At 39.7% G+C, this 22,686-nt stretch overlaps 1 protein-coding gene across 1 annotated transcript in view; it reads right to left on the reverse strand.

The window, feature by feature from the left end:
- Nucleotides 1-10,103, reverse strand: part of CACNB2 (calcium voltage-gated channel auxiliary subunit beta 2) — a 112,767-nt gene extending 102,664 nt beyond the window's left edge. Inside the window, exon 1 of the mRNA XM_031052547.2 lies at nucleotides 10,011-10,103. Coding sequence (XP_030908407.1) covers nucleotides 10,011-10,043 — 33 coding nt within the window. The 5' untranslated portion in view covers nucleotides 10,044-10,103. The remainder of the gene's footprint in view (nucleotides 1-10,010) is intronic.
- Between the last annotated feature and the right edge of the window lie 12,583 nt (nucleotides 10,104-22,686).

Raw genomic sequence — 22,686 nt, forward strand, 5'->3', positions numbered from 1 at the left:
ATTTTTAACAGAAAATTTGCCAAGATATTTCAAACAAAACACAAAAACCTTAAAAAAAAGTCAAAAACCTATTAAAACCAATACTTATTCTCCATTTGACTTGTTTGCAAGATCTAACAGAACACTATATTGTAGATCATAAAATACAGTACATTATTCTAGCATTTTAAATGCCCAGAAGTCCTATGCATTGCTAAATTCAAATACATAATTCACATCATGTTGTAAATGACAATGTACAATGGAATGTGCACAGGAGCTTTTCTCAGGGATTTAATTCTTACATTTCTCAAGGAAAAGCTTTGAAAATTGCTGGTTTCTATTGTCCTGTAGTTACAGCAATAACTAACAGCTAAATGATACAGCAATCATAACACCAAACTTTCACTAAATTTTCCTCCCTGCAGAATCTTAGAAATTAATCTGATCATAGATGCGTAAAATAATAAACAAGCCTGTCATGGCTATCCTTACCTGTTTCTATACAAATAAAAAATTTGCATAAAAAAGAATTAATGATTCATAGAATCATAGAATAGTTAGGGTTGGAAAGGACCTTAAGATCATCCATTTCCAACCCCCCTGCCATGGGCAGGGACACCTCACACTAAGCCATATCACCCAAGGCTTCATCCAACCTGGCCTTGAACACTGCCAGGGATGGAGCATTCACAACCTCCCTGGGCAACCCATTCCAGCACCTCACCACACTAACAGTAAAGAATTTCTTCCTTATATCCAATCTAAACCTCTGCTGTTTAAGTTTTAACCTGTTACCCCTTGTCCTATCACTACAGTCCCTAATGAATAGTCCCTCCCCAGCAACCCTGTAGGCCCCCTTCAGATACTGGAAGGCTGCTATGAGGTCTCCACGCAGCCTTCTCTTCTCCAGGCTGAACAGCTCCAACTTCCTCAGCCTGTCTTCATGTGGGAGGTGCTCCAGTCCCCTGATCATCCTCGTGGCCTCCTCTGGACTTGTTCTAACAGTTCCATGTCCTTTTTATGTTGAGGACACCAGAACTGCACACAATACTCCAGGTGAGGTCTCATGAGAGCAGAGTAGAGGGGCAGGATCACCTCCTTCGACCTGCTGGTCACGCTTCTTTTGATGCAGCCCAGGATACGGTTGGCTTTCTGGGCTGTAAGCGCACACTGAAGCCGGCTCATGTTCATTTTCTCGTTGACTACTATGGAAGATTAGCCAACTATCCCCAGCATTTTGCAATTCTTTTTCATCAACTAAAGTTGTTATCTGGAAAGAAACATGTAGTATAAGTAAACAAACACCACTTCATTTAGCCCAGTTGCCAAGAATTTGTTTATAATTTAAAGAAGACAAGTCTTCATTAAGACAGATGCCCATGGCTTCAGTAAAGATTTAAATTACTTTTTTTTGCCTGTGATAGATCTCCTGAGAGTCAACACTGAGTAATAGGTTTACTCAGTCTGATCAGTTATTTGTGACCTTGTTCAGACCTACTTACTATAACCAACTGGAGAACCAAAATGTATTCCCAATCAGACATGAGCACACAATCTGAACTGTAAAAGAGGGGGAGGGAAAAAAAGAAAAAAGGTAGTTGTACCTGGAAGACATTACAGAAGTTTCAGACCAGATAATCTAAACAAGGATTCTGTCCCTTGGTTTCTCTATGTGGAAGGTTTCTATCAAAATGACCCTGGACTACATCCAGCTTGCTAGGAGTGCTTAATTAAGCTGTCGTAACTACTACAGTGTTGAAAGGTGAAGAGAGCAACATGCTACCTAGACTGCCAGACACTATCTCATATACCATTGATGGGAGAAAAGTAGCTGCACTACCCAGGATACAGCATTTAAAACAGGCAGTCTGCTACACCAGGCAGGCAGGCAGGCACGTATGGCAGACTGTGTGACATGCCTTTTTGACTTTAGTTTTTCGTATGTGCTGAAGGGTAGTCATGCTTTCAATTTTTCATGTAAAACATCTTCTGCTAACCCTTCTGCTCCCCCTTCTGCTAACTTACATACATCCACAGACTAAACAACACATGCATCAAAATGCATGTCACAAATACTTAAATGCAAAACAGAATTTAAAGTGACTCTATTGTTAGAGGCACCACACTGGGGCCCCTGCAAGATCTGGAATTTTCTTGTACCATATTTATGCATGACATATGCAAGTCCCATTTCTGTAACTAGAGATATTCAAGATACCTTATTCTAAACAGCTACAACTTTCCCATGTATGGCTCCACCCTGAGAGTTATATATTGATGACTTAAACCAGGCATGTCATTAGTATCTTTTACCACTAGACTTCTCTAGCTACATAGGTCTCCTGAGACCTAATTAAATAAAAAGTATGAATATATATGGCATTTCAGGGAGCAAGTTGCAAATAATTCTAAAAAGCCTGGAAAAATAGACACACACAGAGGAACCACAGAATCATAGCATAGTTAGGATTGGAAAGGACCTTAAGATCATCCAGTTCCACTCCCCTGCTATGGGCAGGGACACCTCACACTAAACCATATCACCTAAGGCTCTGTCCAACCTGGCCTTGAACACTGCCAGGGATAGAGCATCCAAGTGCACAGAGGAATTCAAGATACCTAGTTATGTTACAGCTATGTAAATCACAGAGTGGTTGAGGTTGGAAGAAAGCTCTGGAAATCATTAGGCCAACCTCCCCACTAAAGCAGGTCTACCTAGAGCAGATTGCATAGGATCGCATCCAGGCAGAACTTTAGTATCTCCAGAGAAGGAGAATACACCTCTCTGGGCAGTCTGTTCCAGTGCTCAGCCACCCTCAAAGTTTTCCCTTATACTCAGCTAGAACTTCCTGTGGTTTAGTTTGTGCCCATTGCCCCTTATCCTGTACCTGGACACCACTGAAAATAATCTGGCCCCATCCTCTTGACACCAACCCTTAAGATACTTGCATTATGTGATAAGTTCCCCTCTCAGCTGCCACTTGTCCAGACTAAAAAGGCCCAGCTCCTCAGTTTTTCTTCATAAGAGACATGCTCCAGTCCTCAAGCTATCTTCATAGCCCTCTGCTGGACCCTCTCCAGTAACTCCTTGTCTTTCTTGTACTGGGGAGCCCAGAACTGGACATAGTACTCCAGATGCAGCCTCACCAGAGCAGAGGGGGAGGATCACCTCCCTCAAACTGTTGGCCACACTCCTCCCAATGCACACCAGGATACCACTGGCCTTCTTGGAACATTGTGGCTCAAGAGCAACTTGACCAGGACTCCCAGGTCCTTCTCTGCAGAGATGCTCTCCATCAGGTCAGTCACCAGCCTCTACTGATGCAAGGACTTTTTTCTTCCCAAGTACAGGACCCTTCACTTGCCTTTGTTGAACTTCATTAGATTCTTCTTTACCCAACTCTCTAGCCTGTCCAGGTCTTGCTGAATGGCAAGCAGCACACCCCTCACTGTGAAACACAATAAACTGGTTGATGTTAGCTCTGTGCTGCCATAGCTGTATTACTGTCCCTATCGTCAGTGCTTGTTATGGCTGCATCAGGCTCCATTCAAGTTCCTCACTGCTATATTTTATAGCAAGACATGCAGAGCAGATGACAATACAGAAAACAAAACCACAACTATTCCTGATCACAAGCATTTTTTTTAAGCTCATGATGGTTCACTTCAGTGAGGCAAACTGCCTAGCTGGAATGGTTGAGATGTGCTTCGCCAGGAAGTAGGTGGTGTTATCATATTTAGTTCCTTCAGATGGAAAAAAAATAAACCAAGACAAAGCAAATTAAATATTTTATGAGGACCTGGTGTTATTAACACAATTATAATCCTATAAACTACTCCTATATCCTGACTTGGGGGTGTTGGTCGATGAGAAAATGAACATGAGCCAGCTTCAGTGTGTGCTTACAGCCCAGAAAGCCAACCATATTCTGGGCTGCATCAAAAGGAGCGTGACCAGCAGGTCGAAGGAGGTGATCCTGCCCATCTACTCTGCTCTCGTGAGACCTCACTTGGAGCATTGTGTGCAGTTCTGGTGTCCTCAACATAAAAAGGACATGGAACTGTTGGAACAAGTCCAGGGGAGGGCCACGAGGATGATCAGGGGACTGGAGCACCTCCCATATGAAGACAGGCTGAGAAAGTTGGAGCTGTTCAGCCTGGAGAAGAGAAGGCTGCGTGGAGACCTCATAGCAGCCTTCCAGTATCTGAAGGGGGCCTACAGGGTTGCTGGGGAGGGACTATTCATTAGGGACTGTAGTGATAGGACAAGGGGTAATGGGTTGAAACTTAAGACAGCAGAGGTTTAGATTGGATATAAGGGAGAAATACTTTACTGTTAGTGTGGTGAGGTGCTGGAATGGGTTGCCCAGGGAGGTTGTGAATGCTCCATCCTTGGCAGTGTTCAAGACCAGGTTGGATGAAGCAAAGGAGGGAGCTACAAAAGGAACCCCACACAAACAAAACAGCATTCATGAGACCACACCTGGAGTAGTGTGTCCATTTCCAGGCTCCTCAGTACAAGAGAGATGTGTATACTGAAGAGAGTCCAGTGATGGGCCACAAAGATGGTTAATGGACTGGAGCATCTCTCCTATGAGAAAAAGCTGAGAGAGAGCTGCGACTGTTTGTTTAACCTTGAGAAGGCTCCACAGGGGATATTTTTAATGTATACCTGAAAGGAGAATGCAAAGAGGACACAGCCAGGCCCTCCTCAGTGGTATCTAGTGACAGGACCAGAGGAAATATACACAAACTGAAACAAAGGAGGTTCCGTCTGCAGATCAGAAAACACTTTTTCCATTACGAGGGTGAGCAGGCACTGGGACAGGCTGCCCAGGGAGGTTGTGGAGTCTCCATCCATGGAGATACTCAAAAGTCACAAAAACCAGCTGAGACATATCTGAGCTGGTCATGGGGAATGATGCTATACAGAATTTTCAATTTAAGAAAGAAAAAATGTATTGCTTCTGCACTTTGGCTGCTGCAGAGAATCCACAGGAAGAGGCTTGCTAAGGGTGACTGTTTAACAAACCTACATCCAGCTCCAGATGCGAGCACATCTGTATTGCAGTCACTAAACACCCAGTTTTAGGCATGAATAACTCCATTCCTAGTATATGTGTACAAGATTTGCAGTTGCAAATTAATCAAATACTAGCATTTGTTATGTGTAAAGCAGGCATTTTCAAAGCAATTTACAAGCTTTAGCCTAAACATCTATCTTTACCAGAAACTAGCTAAATGTCACCTAAAATTTAAAGGCAGAGAAGCAAAATGTCAAGTGATTTGTCCAAGGATGGACTACTGGCTCTGAAGTAAACCTCAGAGGCTGAATTTAATTTGCTTATCTTTCAAGTCTGTTGTTCAAGTTATGCTCACGTGTGCTGTGCAATGTATTAATTTACATTGAAGTAAGGGGAACAAGGAAAACTCATTTCAAAATCTTAGGATTGTTTACAGTGTTCTGCCATACGTAATTTGCAGAACAGTGCTTGCAATAAGAAAATTATAATTCAAGTGAGAGAAACAATCCTGATTTATGATTTTTAGACATGTTCCTGTATTAATCCAAGGTATGATAAAAAACACTATTGCTAAACAGTTATGTGTGATTCTCAAATCTAAAAAAATGTCTTTATTATCTTTTCTCTCTTTGCTCAGTTTCTGAAGTAAGGTAAGTAGTGATGACTCAGAGTAAACATTGAAAACACATCAATGTGCTCTCCCTACTGATTTCTAGGACTTAAAATAGCGTATTTCTAAAATAGGTGGGGTTTTCCCTTCACACAGCAAAATTAGCCCTATCAGCAGGGTGCCTGCTCCACACAGAATCGGGGTTTGCCTGACTCACAAGCAGTACTCAAACAGTAGCTCTTCTCACACCTGAATGTCACTTGACTGCTTCAAGATCTTCTGCTCCTTTAAAAGTTTAGCAGACAGACTTTTGTATCTTTTAGAAGATAACACAACCCTGCAGGAGCCATGTGTATAGCTAGCATCTATCAACGTCATACTTAATATTCCATAAGAAGTGCTCCATCCTGCAAGAGGACATAAACAAACTCAAGGGAAGCAAAGATTTTATTTAAATAGACAACTACAAAACTGTAGCCTGGAGAACACAAGTGAGAAATGCTGGATCTCCAAGGCAACCAAAACACATGCTCTGGACATCACAACCAATTTGCTGGAATTATGAAGAGGTTTTCCATTTGTTGTAAGGATATTTTCAAAGAGACAAATCTATGAAGAGCGAAAGAGCCAAGTTTTGAGTTTCTCAATAAAGTTAAAACCAGCTACTTGACTGCAAAAGTTTGAAACCTGCGTGCAATAGAGTGAATGAAACTCAATGATTTTCCTTAAATGATCCATCATCAGGAAAATTCCCTGCCTCTGAATTACTGTGCTATAAATGAGCTTTCCAATGATCAGTTTGTTCTCAAAAGAAATAACAATTAATCCAACACTTAACATTCTACTTACATTCTACTACACTTATCATTCTACTACAACAGAGCCCAAAGTTTCTACCAGGAAAGACTGATGGGAGAGAGGAGAGCCAAAACACCAATGTGCCCCATCCCGGATTAGAAACAAGTCAGTGATATCAGCTCTCACCCATGTATCTACTGCCAGGGTCCCCTGGAACAGCAGTGGTGGGATGTGGCCAGAGATTTCCAGTACCCATGGCCCTGGCAAAGTCCACCTGAAGGATTAGGAGCAGAGGGTTGGCAACTATGGGAAATGGTCTCCTGGGCCAAGCATAGCCTTGGGGGCATAGGAGGGCCAGCTAGGCCTCCCAGACTGCCTGGCACTATGTTACATTTCCATTATTCCCTATGCAGCAAACCAAAAAGCTGTTGGGAGTAAATTTTAGATGCCTTTGCTTTGGGACATTAATGCACAGTACAATTAACCAGGTAGATGTGAAAAAGAGCTCTCACATTCTGCTTAATTTTTAATGAACTATTCCAATTCTGTCCTGTTATCAAAAGTTTATTTTGTAAACAAACACAAAAATCCCTACACAAACAAGTTACAGCCACAAATGAGATTCTGGCTTGTAGCTTTTTATATTCTCCTACAATTTATTAAATTAAATTGCTAACTATAATCAAATACCTCTACATTTCCAGGTATATGGCATAAAAAGAACCATGTCAAAAGATCACAAAAGATCCTCTATGTTAATTCCACCAGCTCTTGACAGGTACAAGCATCTGCCTGAACAGCTAAAATGCAGTGTGAAAGACACTCAATATCCCAAGTCAGAACATTAAGCAAATACTCATTCCAACATGAGAGTATCACAGCTACATGGTTTTATTAAAGATGTCAAAAATATATGATTTATAATTATGTCATGAAATTATACATTTTTATTTGCTTTTAACCAGAAGTGGTCATAAACCCCAGCACTGTCTGTTGATAACTGATCCTTAAGCGTTATCATCTTTGTTTAGTTAGAGTTTGTGGAAGATGATAAAAAAACTGATTATCAGTGCATTATTATGCACTCAGAGTAAGCTAATAATACAGGCTTGTTTAACCACAGGAACAAGAAGAAAGCAGAAGAGGACACCCCATGCAAAAACTTGTAGTAACAGTCTGTGGACTTTCACTATTAAACTTAAAAGAGTTACAGTAACACTTCAGACACATTTCTGCAAACCTCTGTGTGTGTGCTTGTGGGGACATATATGTGTGCATATGTAATGCACACAATGACCACATAAAGTTATGTTTCTCTGTTTCTCTAAGGGTTGGGTTTTTAAAGAAGGTTTTACTGAATGCCTCTAAGAGATGTTCTAATCACGCTGTTTCATTTTGTCAGTAACCTCCCACCTAAGATAAAAATCAAGTTTTATATGCATTCCTCAAACTAATTTAAAGTTGTTTGAAATTAATGGGAACTTAAAATTAAATCCTGAAATTCTTCACTGTCACTCTTTTCACTCACTTTGTCCTTCAGTGACTCAAGTAGTTGTTTGTGTGGGAAGATAAAACAAATGCTTTTTCCACAGCGCAGAGCATATGGCTTCATGGACTACAGATCTGTATGGAGAGAAGTTTTACATTGATTCTAGCTTTTACTGAGCAATAAAACTATTCTTCAAGCTTTACGTAGGCCACCTATTCTATTCTATCACTGACTCAAGCAAACATCTTGCAACCCTGGTTGCCAAAATAACACCTAAAAAGTGCATCCATATTTTCTCTGAACTATCTTGATTAAAAAAAGAAAAAAGAAATAAAAACCTAAATGATATTTTGGGTTGGACTTAATAAAACATTTTGTTTGAATGGATTACAGCATTTCAGAAGAATCAAAAAAGAAAAGGAGCATTAAAATGAAAATTAAAAAAAAACATACAATTTATGATGCACTTCTTACTTTTTCTATTTATGTTATTCCACTTTGCTTAACTATGAAGTAGAAAGCTGACTGGAATGAGATGTCCCACCTGCCTGAGAAACATTAAACTAATTTCTGTGACACGGAATACTTCGATACTTTTTAAAAGCTAAATTAGCATCAGGAAGAGATTGAGAGATACATTGGTGTATGAAACCCTAATGCCATTCTTCAGTCATCTAGGTTATTTCTAAGGTACCTAAAAATTTCAGACCCAGAGCTTCATTCTCTGTATAAACTAGTAAGTAACTACACAGGGTACAATGAAATGTAGAGACTGGGCAAAAACTTAGTGAGAGAGATTTGCAACCCTTTACAGATCTACAGAGATGTTAACTGGTTAAAAAATAGATCAGTCCAGTAAAACCTTTAAAGTTGGGAATTGTCTTTGGCTTGTCAGCTTTATAAACAAGTAATCAATCCATCGCCTATTTACTACAATGCCATATTGTTTACTGCTTTGGAGAAACTAAGTTCAGTTGCCTTGCTTGGTTTGTGGAAGTTTGTGCAAGCTGCACACATAAATGAGTTCAATGTGCACACAGCTGCATTTAAATTATTTTCCTCAACAACAACTTCTACGTTTCCTGCATCTCCAAAACATGGCTGGTTGGAATTTAAAAAGAAAAAAAAAAAAAAAAAAAAAAAGGAAAGGGAGGAAAAAAAACCAAAATTACTAAATTAATTCCTTTAAATGTGTTGTAGAACCCAGACTGCCATAAAAGGCGCTTTCATACTTCAAAGAGCAACTTCAATAATCAAAACAAAACATTTGCAATTGCCAGTTATATGCAAAGAATGTGCCACTTTTTAACATGTGCTGCCCTATGGTAGAGTTCATACACACATTGTTCAGTCTCATTGTTTTTCGACAAAGCTCCTTAGGTCTTGACTGTCACGAGTGGTGTGTGGGTGCAAGAATCCATCCCTTTTCCTTATAGCTGAGCGCTTGAGCCCCAGGCTGAACAATCACAAACTCTTCTGTCGAATACCAATGCCATGCAGCAGCACAGAGTTATTAGCGGTTTTCTTCTAGTCTTCTCTGACACCATCAACTTACTTCAAATGTTGTTTTAGGCAAATACTTGATAGAAAGTGATAGAACATGTGAGCATGTTGGGGTTGTTTTGTTTGGGTTTGTTTTTTTAAGCTAGCTCTTTTGATGGAGATTACATTACAATTACATGTTTTGAACTGTACAAAAGAAATGGTTTGGCAACATCCCCACAAACATACAATTAAGGGCAGTCCTGTAAGCTCCTTGTAGTCCATCTACACTACAAAGTATGAGGCAAATTCTGAATTATTTGGAAGAATGGTTTTGCTTAACCCCAAGTCTGAATTGCCTCATAACAGTCAATATTTTCACTATCATCACAGTGCTATAAACATGACAAGGAAAGTAAATTCTATTTTGTCTAGCAAATAGTATTTCACCACTTGAAGAGCTTGCAGAAAAATGTGATTTTAGAAGCAGCAGAACTGGTGAGCACTGAAGTTCAGCAAGGGAAAGAACAGCTCTGACAAACTCAAAGCTGACTGATAAACTCTGAGGGACATTAAAAATAAATATTATTTAAAAAAAAAATAAAATCTTTAGTTTCCATCTTACCACTTCGTAATCCTCACTGCCAAAAAGGTACATAGCTACACCTCCACAGCCTGACGCCAGACGTCCAGCGTGCCCAGTCCGCCTAAAGTAAGGTCCTCGACTGCATCTTCAACTTCTTCTTTCCAGCCCGGCGGGCTTCAGCGCTGCGATACAGTCCCAGCGCGCCTTTCCCACGCTCAAACTGCTCTTTAAGTGCTGTTTTCGGGCACGAAAACAAAACCTCTTGCTGCAAAGAGCCGAGGAAACGACGGTCCGGCAGGCTGCCCCGAACACGGAACTCCCCAGGCGGAGAGGAGGGAGGGAAAGAAGGATGGGACAGAGGGAAGGAGGGAAAGGAGCAAGAGGAGGAAGGCAGCGGAGCAGCAGCAGCCCCCCCCTTCCCCCCGCCGCCAGTCCGGCTGCAGGGCCGGGCTGTCAGCTCCGCGGGGGCCCAGCGGCTCATTCACGCTCCTGCTCCGCGTCACGTTCCGCTGGCTCCGCCCTGATTGGCTGCGGGCGAAGCGGGGTCGGAGCGGGCAGCGGCGGGAGCACGGCCGGACGGGGATCGTGCTGGAGCTGAGAGCAGATCGCCCAGAGGGTTAAGCTATCCGGTAAAGCGTGAGCAAGCACAACCAGCTGAGCTTGGAGGAGGTCAGAGGGAGCTCACAGTCACACTTCACAGATGTATTCCTTACTCCTCTGGTAGCTCTGCAAAAGCCATGGAACTATCTCACCACCCACTTCTATTGAGAAATACAGATCAGTCCGGGACAGTTTTCTGTTGCTATGTTTCACTCACTCCATTGCTTCCTTCTAGGATCACACAGCACAACTTTAACATGAGCGCACTCCAGTAACAGGAAAGTTACCCACCACCTCCACAGCCCAGGAAGCAGACCCAACACAGGATGCCATGCCATTAACAGGAGAGCCCTAGGCCCTACCTTGCTCCTGGCCAACTTCCAGTCCAGGCAGAGCAGGTGAGAAGAGTAAAAGCAGCCAAAGAGCAGGATAAAATACAAAACAGTAGGACACTTCAAAGTCTAACTCACCAACATCATTCCCAATCTAATATTTAAATGCAGCTAACCATTCTATGATGCTATGATTGAAGATGGTTTAGGAATACAGCATAAAGTAAGCCAGGCATACATAGATACTGCCCTCCTGGAAAGGCTGTCCTGCACGAGCTAGGGAAGAGACCACAGTCTGGTATCAAGTAACACAACCCTGACGGAAAAAGCTTTGCAACAGCACACAGAAACCCATCCCCTTTCTGCTCAGCCCTCTAAATTCCTTACAGTTCACATTGCTAATATCACTATAATTCATAATCAGAACTGTACTTAAACTCTAGGGAAAATTATGGAATATGTCATGTCATGAAGACATGACTGTCATATCTGTATCTACAGTTATAAATATATCTACAAATATAAAATAATATACACAACATGTCATGGCAAGATACGTCATGAAATAGCACGAACACACATACGACTGAAAAACAGTTTGTATTACCCACCTGCCTTCTCTTCCACAGGAAAGAGCACAAGACCTCTTTCCTAACAAAACCACCAAATGAAGCAGTTCAAATACATTGTAAACATCCTCCCTGTTCCTCCTACTGCTTATTTTAAATGCATCTTGTCTTGACTATCTCAGTTACTTTGTGTGAGTTAGCAGGTTATTCATCTCTCAATCTGCCTTTTCTGTCAAAACAGACCATTGGTCCTCTGTTGATTATACGTGATGTGACTCTTGAGTCTGGGTTTTTAAAGTTCTTGTATGTATTCATAAGCAGAGTTAAAACCAAGCTATATACTCTTGGAAAGAGCAAATAAAAAATCAGAAATCATTAATTTTACTTCCAACCATATGTTTACAAAATAGCAGTAGTTTAAATAGCAGCCAAAGTGGTCACTTCACATTATATCAATTGCAAAGTATGCTTCAAACAAGTAGTATCATAATATTGTGTTCTCAGAAAGTAAATAAAAATATGCACTATTCCAGCACAGAGGCAGATAGCAGACATAAGGAACCACAAGTGGAATGTAATAATCCCTTGTCCAAATCGGTTGCCATTATTGATGCTGAGTGCATGTAGTTACACACACTTGTTAGTTTATTGCCTAAACTTTATTGCACAGCTTTTTTAACACGAAACCCCACTTGTCAATACTAGGCAAAGCTAGTGTCCTCACCCATTACTTCACTTGTTTGATACAGCTCTTGTAAGCAACTGAAATTTGGATGCCATAACTTGATTGCTCTCTTCTTGGATATGACTCTCTCAACCAAACTTGGAAAAAAAACCCAAAAATCAGCAGGAATGTCACAACTGCTCAAACTGTCAAGAATAAAGCAAACACACTACTTTCTATGTTTTAAAAAATATGGTGATTTTTTTTAATAGCTTTAGCAGCTCCTGTACTTTGGGCATGAATATGAAATCAGCGAGGATTGCAGTTCACATCTACTCAACAGAGACTTAGGGCATTATTCAGACTGTCACCATAAGTGACTTTCATGTCACAAGTAATTCTCACTACAGACAGTACAAGCAGCCAGAGTCTGGCAGCTTGGACAGTAAATAAGCTGAATTGCTCATTGCTCTCTTGAACTGAAACATCATGACAGGTACCCACGTCTATTTCAGGGCTCCACAAAGCAAATCTGTATGTAGCTTTTATGGCTCAAGAGTTAAAATGTGCAAAGATGCCACCCCTATTAAGCATGCTTAAACTTAGCACAGCACTTCTGGATGACCTGTGTTCCACTCCCAGCTAAGCAATAGCAGTGGGTTTTCTCTATGCTTCCTTCCCCTAATGGCACAGTGTGGCACCGGACTGGCCAGCACAGGGCAGACAGCATGTCACTGCTGCTGACCCTTGCAGTGAGGCAATACATACAAGAATGTTATGATTCACATAGAAAAAGTGAGCACAAAAGTGGAAATGGAAGAGACAGAGAAGCAGGTTGAAAAAAAAAGAAGTTTTGAGCAATGGGAATGGAAAGGTAATGAGAATGGGAAGGGCAGAATACCATAGTGCAGAACAAGGAAGAAAGCAGTGTGACTGTGTGACCTACTAGAAGCAAGCCAGAAGACACAAATTAAGATTAGGGAAAAAACATTCATGATAGGCAGGAAATATAATAGGATTTGAATAGGACTTGCACAAGGACAGCTGGCTACCTGACTTGCCTAAACTAGGGAAGGGGGGAATGGTAAGGACCAGCACAGAGATGCTGAGATGGGGTGCCTGCGCAGAACTGGCTGATCAAGCAGATAGCTACTACAAAACCTGTAGAATGGAGACTTCAGCAAGAAACAAAGCTTAGGATTGCAACAGAACTGGGATAAAAATAGAAAGTGTCAAACCCACAGCAATGGCTCTATAGAAAAAGATAGAAACAAAGCTAAGAGTGGAATCGCTCCTTTTCCACTGGTACTTTCAGCAGGGGACCTGTGCTTGAAGATGTATCACAGAGAGCTACACAGTTGCACAAACTTGAAGCCTGAGCCTTAAGAACCAGCCTTCAGAGCAAAGGAAAACAAAGTACCTGGAGGCTTGACCATGAGAGTCAACACTGCAGTCCAAAATTACGTGTAAATTACAAGAATTAAAGAAATAACTTCTTTAATTTTCTACTGTATACAAATACTGTTAGAGTAGCCCATGCTCATCTGTAGAATCGAGAACAGCAACAGCAACACTAAACATTTGTCAGCAGAGGCAAGCAGGTACAAATGGAGGTGTGTCAATGTGTGTGGGCTTTGTTTTCTCTGACTGTCTCTGTCCGTAAATTTTGTTCCTTTTGTAAAAGCCTATTAATATGTATAATGCCTGATGGGAGGAGTAAGGACAACAGAGCCAGGCTTTTCTCGGTGGCTCACAGTGAAAGAACAAGAAGCACTGGTCATCGATTGAAACAGAGCAAATTCCATTTACACATTTTTTGGTGGTGGTAGGGTTTGTTTTGGTTTGGTGGGGTTTTTTTGTGTTTTGGTTGTTGTTGTTACTATTATAAATATTTTACTGTGAGGGTGACTGCCACAGGTTTCCCACAGAGGTGGTAAGATGAATATCATCCTTGGAGATATTCAAAAGCCATCTGGACATGGTCCTCAGCAAGTGGCTGTAGGTGGCCTTGCTTTGAGCAGGTGACTGGACAGCTCCAAAGGTGCCTTCCTACCTCAACCACACAGTAAAACCATAACAAATTCCTGTCAAAAATACCTGATTCACATTGATATTTTAGTGTTTCCGTCTCTCCATTTTAATTTTTAAAGATTAAGCATAATGACTTTTCAAATCATCTAGGAGGATGGCATTTACCTCTGGTATTTAAACTCTGACCCACGTCTTTCAAGCATAGCTATGAATTGTCTACACTATAAATAACTGTGTATATCATACTACTTCAACATAGTGCCTCTGGGAAAACAAACGGAAAAAAATGCTGACATGGTTGCCAAGGTTAATAGCCTAAACAGACGTCCCTTGATAAACAAGACTCTTTCAGCTTGAATCCAACAGTAACAATATTTCTTTCTTCAGGAACTCCAACAGAAAGCAATTGACTCTCTCTTAACTAATGCAGATTCAAATTAAAATCCCAGAGAGGAATGTCAGCAGCTTGTAACTCTCTTTTGCGCAGCTAGCAACAAGAATTTTCTCCTGTAAACAGGAGAGTTTAATTTTTAAGGGAACTTCAGCAACGCTTCTATTTTCATTTATCTGTGGCAAAAAAACCTCTAAAGAACTTGTCCCTTTTTACAGATAGGACCAAATAGCAGGAGCTATTTGGCTTTAAACTACCTAACATCCAAACTATTCTAAATTAAATAAAATTAATTTAAATTAAAGCACTAAATAATTGCCTAACACTGTTACTTAAATAAGAAAATTATGATTATCAAGTAATTTTTCAGTTTTTCCTAGGATTTTCAGTTCTCCTACTGATTTTCTCCCATGGTGGTCAGGATAACTGTAGGCACCACACTTACAGCAGCATAAAATGTGGCTTGCTTATACCTCCAGGCATATCATTACCCTAAAAGAGCTACAGGTAGGATCTGAAACCCAGACCTTCTTGCTCCTCTGAACATCAGCACATTATGAAAGATGTGTTTTTTCCAATTCTTCTCATTGCCATTGTTACGCCCTGAAAGCTGTATGGTCTCAAATGCGGTTTTAGCAGTGAAGAGTAACTGGGAAATAAGACTCCGTGTTCTAAGAAACATCCAAGCGTTTTATGAAAATGGTAAGGCTGTCTCAGTAAGGGAGACTGAAAGGAAGTTGACCCAGAAGAGTTAACAGCTTCATCATAGCACTGTGCTGCTCATATATTTCCACAACAGGTAAGTAATTCGAGTTTCCCAGACTCCTGTTAAACAGCCCTATTGTATGCTTGGGGGAGGGAAGGAGGAGGATGGAGGGGCCAGGACATGATTTGGACCTCCTTGTTTGCTTCTTTTGAATGACACCTTTCTTTTTCAATCACCCCCAAAATGTTTTGGATCAAGTTAAAGGGTCTTTTTTTCATTTGTTTTAATTTTTAAATTAGCAAAAGTGTTGGGCAGCATCCCAGAACACGGTGCAGATTCCAAAACATCAAGATGCTCTGTGTTCTTCTCCAGCAGACTTTGTATTTCTTTTCCGAATGTACTGGTTTTACATCTAGCCATAAAATCAAACTCCACCTCCTTCCATAAAATTCCATAAATTATTTAGGATGATAGCAATTCTCTTTTACAGGTGGTGAACATCTGAAAGAAGGTTGATAAATAGCATTTTGTTCTATGAGATTTAATTTAGATATATAATATAATAAACCAATGTCAACTAAATCAAGATGCAATAATGAAACACTTCTTTAAGACTGTCACTTCTTAAATCTCAAAAAGAAGCTTAAAATGGATGAATAACAAAATAAAAACTGAAACTATGCTCATGGAACTACTGGAATGCTATTTAAATTTTATTTTTAAACACTAAAGTTGCTTATCATTTGCAGATTGTTATTGGTTATTATGGTTACCATTCTCCAACACAATCCAATCTGCCTGCAGTTTTCTATTTCAGGATACAGCAGCGATAACACTAACAGCAGACTAAACTTCTCAGCTTGCAAACGTACATACATTAGGGGCACATGCTATCTCCTCCTGCACTGAAAGATAACATGAGTATGTTCTCACAGTGTCACAGAAATAACAAGCTGCCATTCTTCTTTCAGTCGGATGTTAAAACATTTAACCCAATTTACAGTGAGTGTCAGGAACATTGCAAGGTTTAAAACCATTTGTTTTATGGATACATAATACAAATACCTCTGCATCACCTGCATATTGGAAAGGTGCTATAAACACCATAAAACTGGAAGATCTGCCCACAGGTGATTGTTCCCATGTGTGAGCAAGATTGCTTCTGTTTATTTTTCAAATGTGATGCAGTCACAGGTAACATCTTGTAGCCTTGCAGCAGTGAAGCAAGAGAATGGGGATACAGACAGAAAGAACAAGTCAAGTTCTCAACATGATGTTGCTGGTCTAGGATGCTTACATGCGTTGCCTGCAACCAAATGTGCAGCCAAACACTTCTGAAACAGCTGTAAATTTTGTCAGAGCTTTAAGTGGTTGGGAATAAAGGCTTCAACAATCACATTTGAAAGACTTAATACCCTGAAGATTAAAAGCGAGTATGTTCCTTTTACTGTATTTATGAATTGCAAGGGAAATGCATATGCTTTTGAGCACAATAAAGTCAGTAATAGAATCAATCTTCATAATTAACACTAAGATCTTGAAGTAAAATATATAGAACTTACAGAACCTGCAAGAACAACCTGTGGTGGCTATAGTGGCTAAAAAAAATACAGCTTTCCAGTGAAAAGTTGCTAATTTAACTCTATAATGTCACCACTATATGCTGCTACAGTAAATGCTACATTAAATAAACACTGAGATTTATTCTCAGTGAAAGAGTTTTAGCTGTCACACTCGGCACACATCTGCTTCTGTGTGCACTGGAATGTTTCAAGCACCACGAGCAGCTCGATGATCACCAGATGCTGATTTCCCAGAGCTGGTGACTGAGGAGTAACTGGCCTGTAGCTTCCTACAGGACCTACCATGAACTACCATGGATATTGACCACTTCTGGACACATCTACATCCTGAAAACTCTGCTTGAGTTACAAGTTGTCCTCTGGGTGCTATTGCTCTGCAACTCCCATACCTGGGACATTGACTTATCAACTGATACTTCACAGAGGAGAGCTCCAAGCCTTTGCTCCTTTAAAACTGTTCTGTTTTTTAAAACAAAGTAATAATTCAGGTACCAAATCCAACCATGTAAAACTTGCTTGTAAAACTTGAGCTATTGATACCTCCAAATTCTGCCCTCATTTCAGAAACAAAAGTGCATCTGATCAACAGAGCCACAACAGCAGGCCACAGGAGACATTTTGGCACACTTTGCCTTTGTTTATGCATTTTTGGCACACTTTGCCTTTGTTTATGCATTTTTGGCACACTTTGCCTTTGTTTATGCATTTTTGGCACAAGCCATTACTCCACAATTCCATTAATTTAAGTAATTGATTCTCACCACATGTTGTGGTTTCTTTGGCTTTGTCACTTCTTAAAATCTCAGTTGTCATTTCTCATTTTAACGATGTCTAAAACCTTCAATATTTTTGATGTTCACATTTTTAGCAATCCCAAAAGCTTTATTAATTATGTTAATTTTTTTGGTGAAGACTGGCTTGTATAGAAACAAGTTCTAGTGAAGTGAGCTGTGGTGAAATATGAAAGCTGGAAAACCTGTCTCTGCAGAAAGAACTATGTATCCCTTGAGACTCACTTCAGAGCTCAGAATAGAAATTAATTGGAATTAGGCATCACATGTGCTATTGTAATGGCCTCTCTCACCTATGAGGATGGGTGTCACCCTGGCACTGCAGGAACATTCTTCAGTTTAATGAGCAGGGAGCCAGATGCGTAACACTGGCTACTATCAATGCACTGAGATGAAAACACAGTGAGAAGAAAATGGTACCTTAGCTAAACGGAGTCAGTAGTTCGCACTGTAATGCATCTGTACAGCAAGTTGTTCCTTACAGAGAACTAATGCAACATGTTACAACATTTTCAGAACTGCCCTGATGAGATAAAGCATGAAGGTAAGATACTTTTAGTCAATCTTCCTTGTCTACTCAAATTGACAGAATCTTGTTAGCAGAGAGCAAGAATGAGAACACTTATGGCAGGGTGGAAAAGTCTTCCCTTTCCTACAATAAGATTATACATACTTTTTTTCCCCCCCCTTATCTTCTCCTAGATTGGCATAGAAATGTGATTTTTCAATTACATTTTTCTGTTTGGTGCATTTTCCCTTCCTTCCCCCCTTGCTATGATTCACAATTAGTGTTCATACAAAAAAGAACACTGTGAACAGCCTGGTCCCCCAGTGCTGACAATCCTGAAAGCTCATGCATCAAACCAAAGAGCATACCTCAAATTGCATTTCTATGTCGGGCTTGCCTTCTCTGTCCAAGACTGCAGGGCTCTGACACTCCAAGAAAGGCACTCCAGCATTTTCTAGATCCCAGTTAGAGTTTTAAAGGTGAACCTGTTCACGTGATTCATAAGTCACCCCCCACTACCTTTTTCAGGTTCAAATCCATGATACTAAGGGGAGTTGTGTGAGAATTTCTAAAGTCACTGAGGAACTCATCCTAAGTACAAAAAAATTACTAGACAATTGATTCACCATGATAAAAAGTCATATAAGAAAAAGATACAAGAATTTTTATCAAATGCATAACTGTTGATCTTAATATGGTAGTGATCTGTAAAAAGACAGTATTTTGAATTAAAGGTACAAGAATTTCTCCTCTCCTAACTCATGAAACTGAACCTGAATTGTATACCACGTTGTGCACGGCAGGAATGGAATAATGGATTTACACTAAAGAAGCATCAATGCAGAAAGTTTCTTTTAAGATTTAAGGAGGAAATGATTCTCTGAAGCAGTTTAGTTCAGGCACCTTAAGCTTCTCTTAAAATTGAAAAACTTCTTCCATTACAGTGCTATATGCTTTAAGTCTATACAAATTCTAATGAAGCTGGGAGATCCACGTGAAAGCACAGTGATGGATGCTGATCACATTTTCCCGACAGTAAACATTCAGCCAGAAAATATTGTAATGTTATGGGAACTCACTGCTTGAATTTGGCAGAAAGTTATCAAAGTGCATAACTTGAAATTGATTTTTTAGCAATCCAATGTAGTGCAAACTATCAAAACTATTATGTAATTAAGCATTAACCTTTAGCAGTTCAAATGGTACTTTTAAAAATGTCTTATACATATTCAGTTGCAAGTTTCTAGAAAGCAAATACTGAAGAGATTCCTCTTTCAAATAATGCTATGATTTGAAAACACTTGTTACAGTATTATTAAAAGGCAAAAAAAGATATGTATATTTTATTATCAAAGAACTGTAAAGTATATGTGAATGTGACATAAAAAGAAACAACCAGAAACTTTCAAATAAAATCCAGTCACTGGATACTACTTAAACAAACAAGCAAAATCATAGAATGGTTTGTGTTGGAAGGGGCCTTTGAAGGTCAGCTAGTCTGACTTTCGAATCAGAAGGTTCTTAGTAAGAGGGAAAAATGTAAAGCCCAAGTGTGTCTGGGTCACATAGATTTTCAAAGAAACTCTATACTTATGAGTTGAGCTGCAGAACTGCAGACTTACATGGCTGTGCTTAATTGCACAGAAACAATAAAACATACTTGACTGAGGACTTTTGTCAAACTAAGACACTAAGTTACTACTGCAACCATGAGCCAGTCTTTCTACCACCATCCTTCGATGAGCATGAGCCTACTCAAAGTGAAATTTAGCTTTTATACACAAAACTGCTAGCAGAGCTTTAAAACGGTATTTTTTTCCCCTCTGATACTAATATTCTACTAATACCATTAACTAACAAGCTAATAATTTTTAAGGGATAAGTATTCTAAACCATCAGTCTGTCAGCATCCTTTTGGCTGCCTCAACACATCCAGAAAAAAAAAAAAAAACCCTAGAAATTTATATCCACTAAAATACTGCAAAATGCAATGCATCATTAATGACGAGCTGAAGAAAAACAAGTTGTTTTGTGAACAGCAGAAGTAATGAAGCCTGGTTTCCCACACACACCTCCACAATACCTTCAGCTCGCTCTCATTTTCCCTACACACCACATGCTCTGTACCCTCAGTTCCCTTCCCCAAACTCCCATTCCCTTTCCATGAGCTGCTGGTTGAACAGGAGGCAGCATTTATTTCAGCTACCCTGGAGTTAAACTCGTGCTCATCAGCTGGCTGGATGCTATCTTTTGGATACCAGAGGAGCCCGGAGAGTGCCTTGACTCACACACTGGGCATGTAGAGAAAATGGCTCTAACAGCTCCATCCAGCCCCAAGAAGGTCTGTTATAAGCACTTAGTGCTTCTGAGACCTCTGCAAGTCTGATTTAAATTGGCCATTGGTTTGAAGTTACTGAGAAGCACAACTAACAGATGGAAAGTGGGATTGCATAAATCTTGTCTTAGGAAATCAACAGAAAAAATCAGAACAGTTATACAAAGACTGTCCATACACTTTAATACTCAGCTGCTTGTTTAAATATAAGATGATGGCATGAGTAGAAATGTAAACATTTAGTCTGTCAGTCAATATAGAGAATTTCAAACTATCTTTTCCACAGAGCACTGATTGCTGTCATTAAGCAGTTGCAAGTACGATATAAACCACAGGCTTTCATACAGTGTACATGCAGCACCAGTGACACATAGAAATTTGTATCCTGTTTTCAAAACTATAACATCTTCTGGTTTTTGCCCATACCAAAACAAAGAAAGAACTGCTCCCAACTTACTATCCCAGTAGTTTAATAGCCAACGAAATGGATATTTGAATGCAGTGGAAATTTCAAGCACCTCCCCTCCTTTTGCACCATTTTCATGCTAGACTTCCATACTATTCATCCTGGAAAGCAAGTAGCAAAATTCACCCTTTCAAGTTTATGAATTTCTAGGCCCATTCACCACAATTTGAAAACTGAATAAAAAATAGCAATTATATATTCCACTGATGCTAAAAACATAAATTCATAAAAATCTGGGTAAATTGGCAAAAGGCAAGATGTCACTTCTCTGCGTAGTGGGTGAGGTAAGGACAAAATCACAGCTTCAGGAGACTGTAAGGAATTACTGTGCTTATGTGCTTACCCTTTCAGGCAGTTACCAAAATTTCCATATTGAAGAATATCTATGTCACAAGGACTGTGTTGGTGGTGAAAATGTGTCCATGGTTATGCAATACATATTATTTTTTTTCACCCTACTGTAACACTTTAACTGACTCAAGAACTTCTATTACAAGGGACATCCTGAAATTTGGAAATTCGGGAGAAAAAAACACCCAGTAAATTTATCTAAATTTCTGCTCAATTATGCAATTCATATCCACTTTTGATACAACATCTGTCATCAAGACTATCAATAGTCGATTTACTTAATTATACATGCCAAGAAATATTAAAGTTCTCAAGCCATATCCTATTTTACTCTTCCCAATTTCCCATTGCTTTCTTCCCAGCCATTTAAACAATTTCTTTTTTTCCACTTAGGTAATGTTTGAAGACAAGTACCGTTAAAACCAATATAATCTGCAAGCACAGCTTCCTGTAAAATGCTTCTGAACAAGAAGTGACTACAGCCAAAATTGACATTAGCAAAGCTAAACAGTCTTCTTCCCTTCATGACAAAATGACCTAGGATAGAAACTGAGGAAACATGAGAAGAATCATCAACCATCATGTTGAAAGAAGGGTTGACCAAATGTTCAGAAATTCATTAAAACAATATTTTCCAATTGATTTTTCTTTTCATTTCACACCCTTTTCCACCAAGAAATATTATTCTGCATTTTTTTTCCCATTTACAATTGCATTGGGATTGTCAGAGAACACCAAAATGCGTTAATTCATCACAACTTGTAAGAACTGCTTGGAAAAGATACATATTAAAATTAAAAGACACTTTAAACTATATGAATTACATAAAAAAAGGCTAAAGGCACCTATAGCTATGGTTGGACTTGATGATCTTAAGGGTCTTTCCCAAACTAAATGACATGGTTCGACTTGTAGCTGTTATGTTGTTCTGAACGTCCATGCTGAAAGCAAGTCCAGTGAAGTTATATATGGTACTTGTGTGCTCTCCTACTTCATGGCACACTTCCTGTAAGAGCCATTGTTGCATTATTCTCCCTAGAAACATACAACCACCTTCCAATTTGAGTAAAGTTGTCCATAACAGGAGGATAGAATAGATGTTAGCAATAAACAGCTTCCTATGTAGAGATCCCTAAATAATACAGGAATAAGAATGATCCAAATCAGATTTTCTTCTAGAAGAAAGCTGTGGTGCCACTGCTACACCAAGACACCATCCCTGTGTTCTCCTGGAATAACTCTGGAAAGCTACTGTCATGCCTATGGTACAATTATTTCCATGCAACTATAATTGAACCTCTCATAAAGGTTATAGAAAGCACCAAGTTTAAGCCAAACATCTGGCTTAAGTTTGTATCTATGTTACCTTTCTTATTTTACTCTACCTC

This window comes from Melopsittacus undulatus, chromosome 1 (genome assembly GCF_012275295.1).
Source record: "Melopsittacus undulatus isolate bMelUnd1 chromosome 1, bMelUnd1.mat.Z, whole genome shotgun sequence".
NCBI lineage: Eukaryota > Metazoa > Chordata > Aves > Psittaciformes > Psittaculidae > Melopsittacus > Melopsittacus undulatus.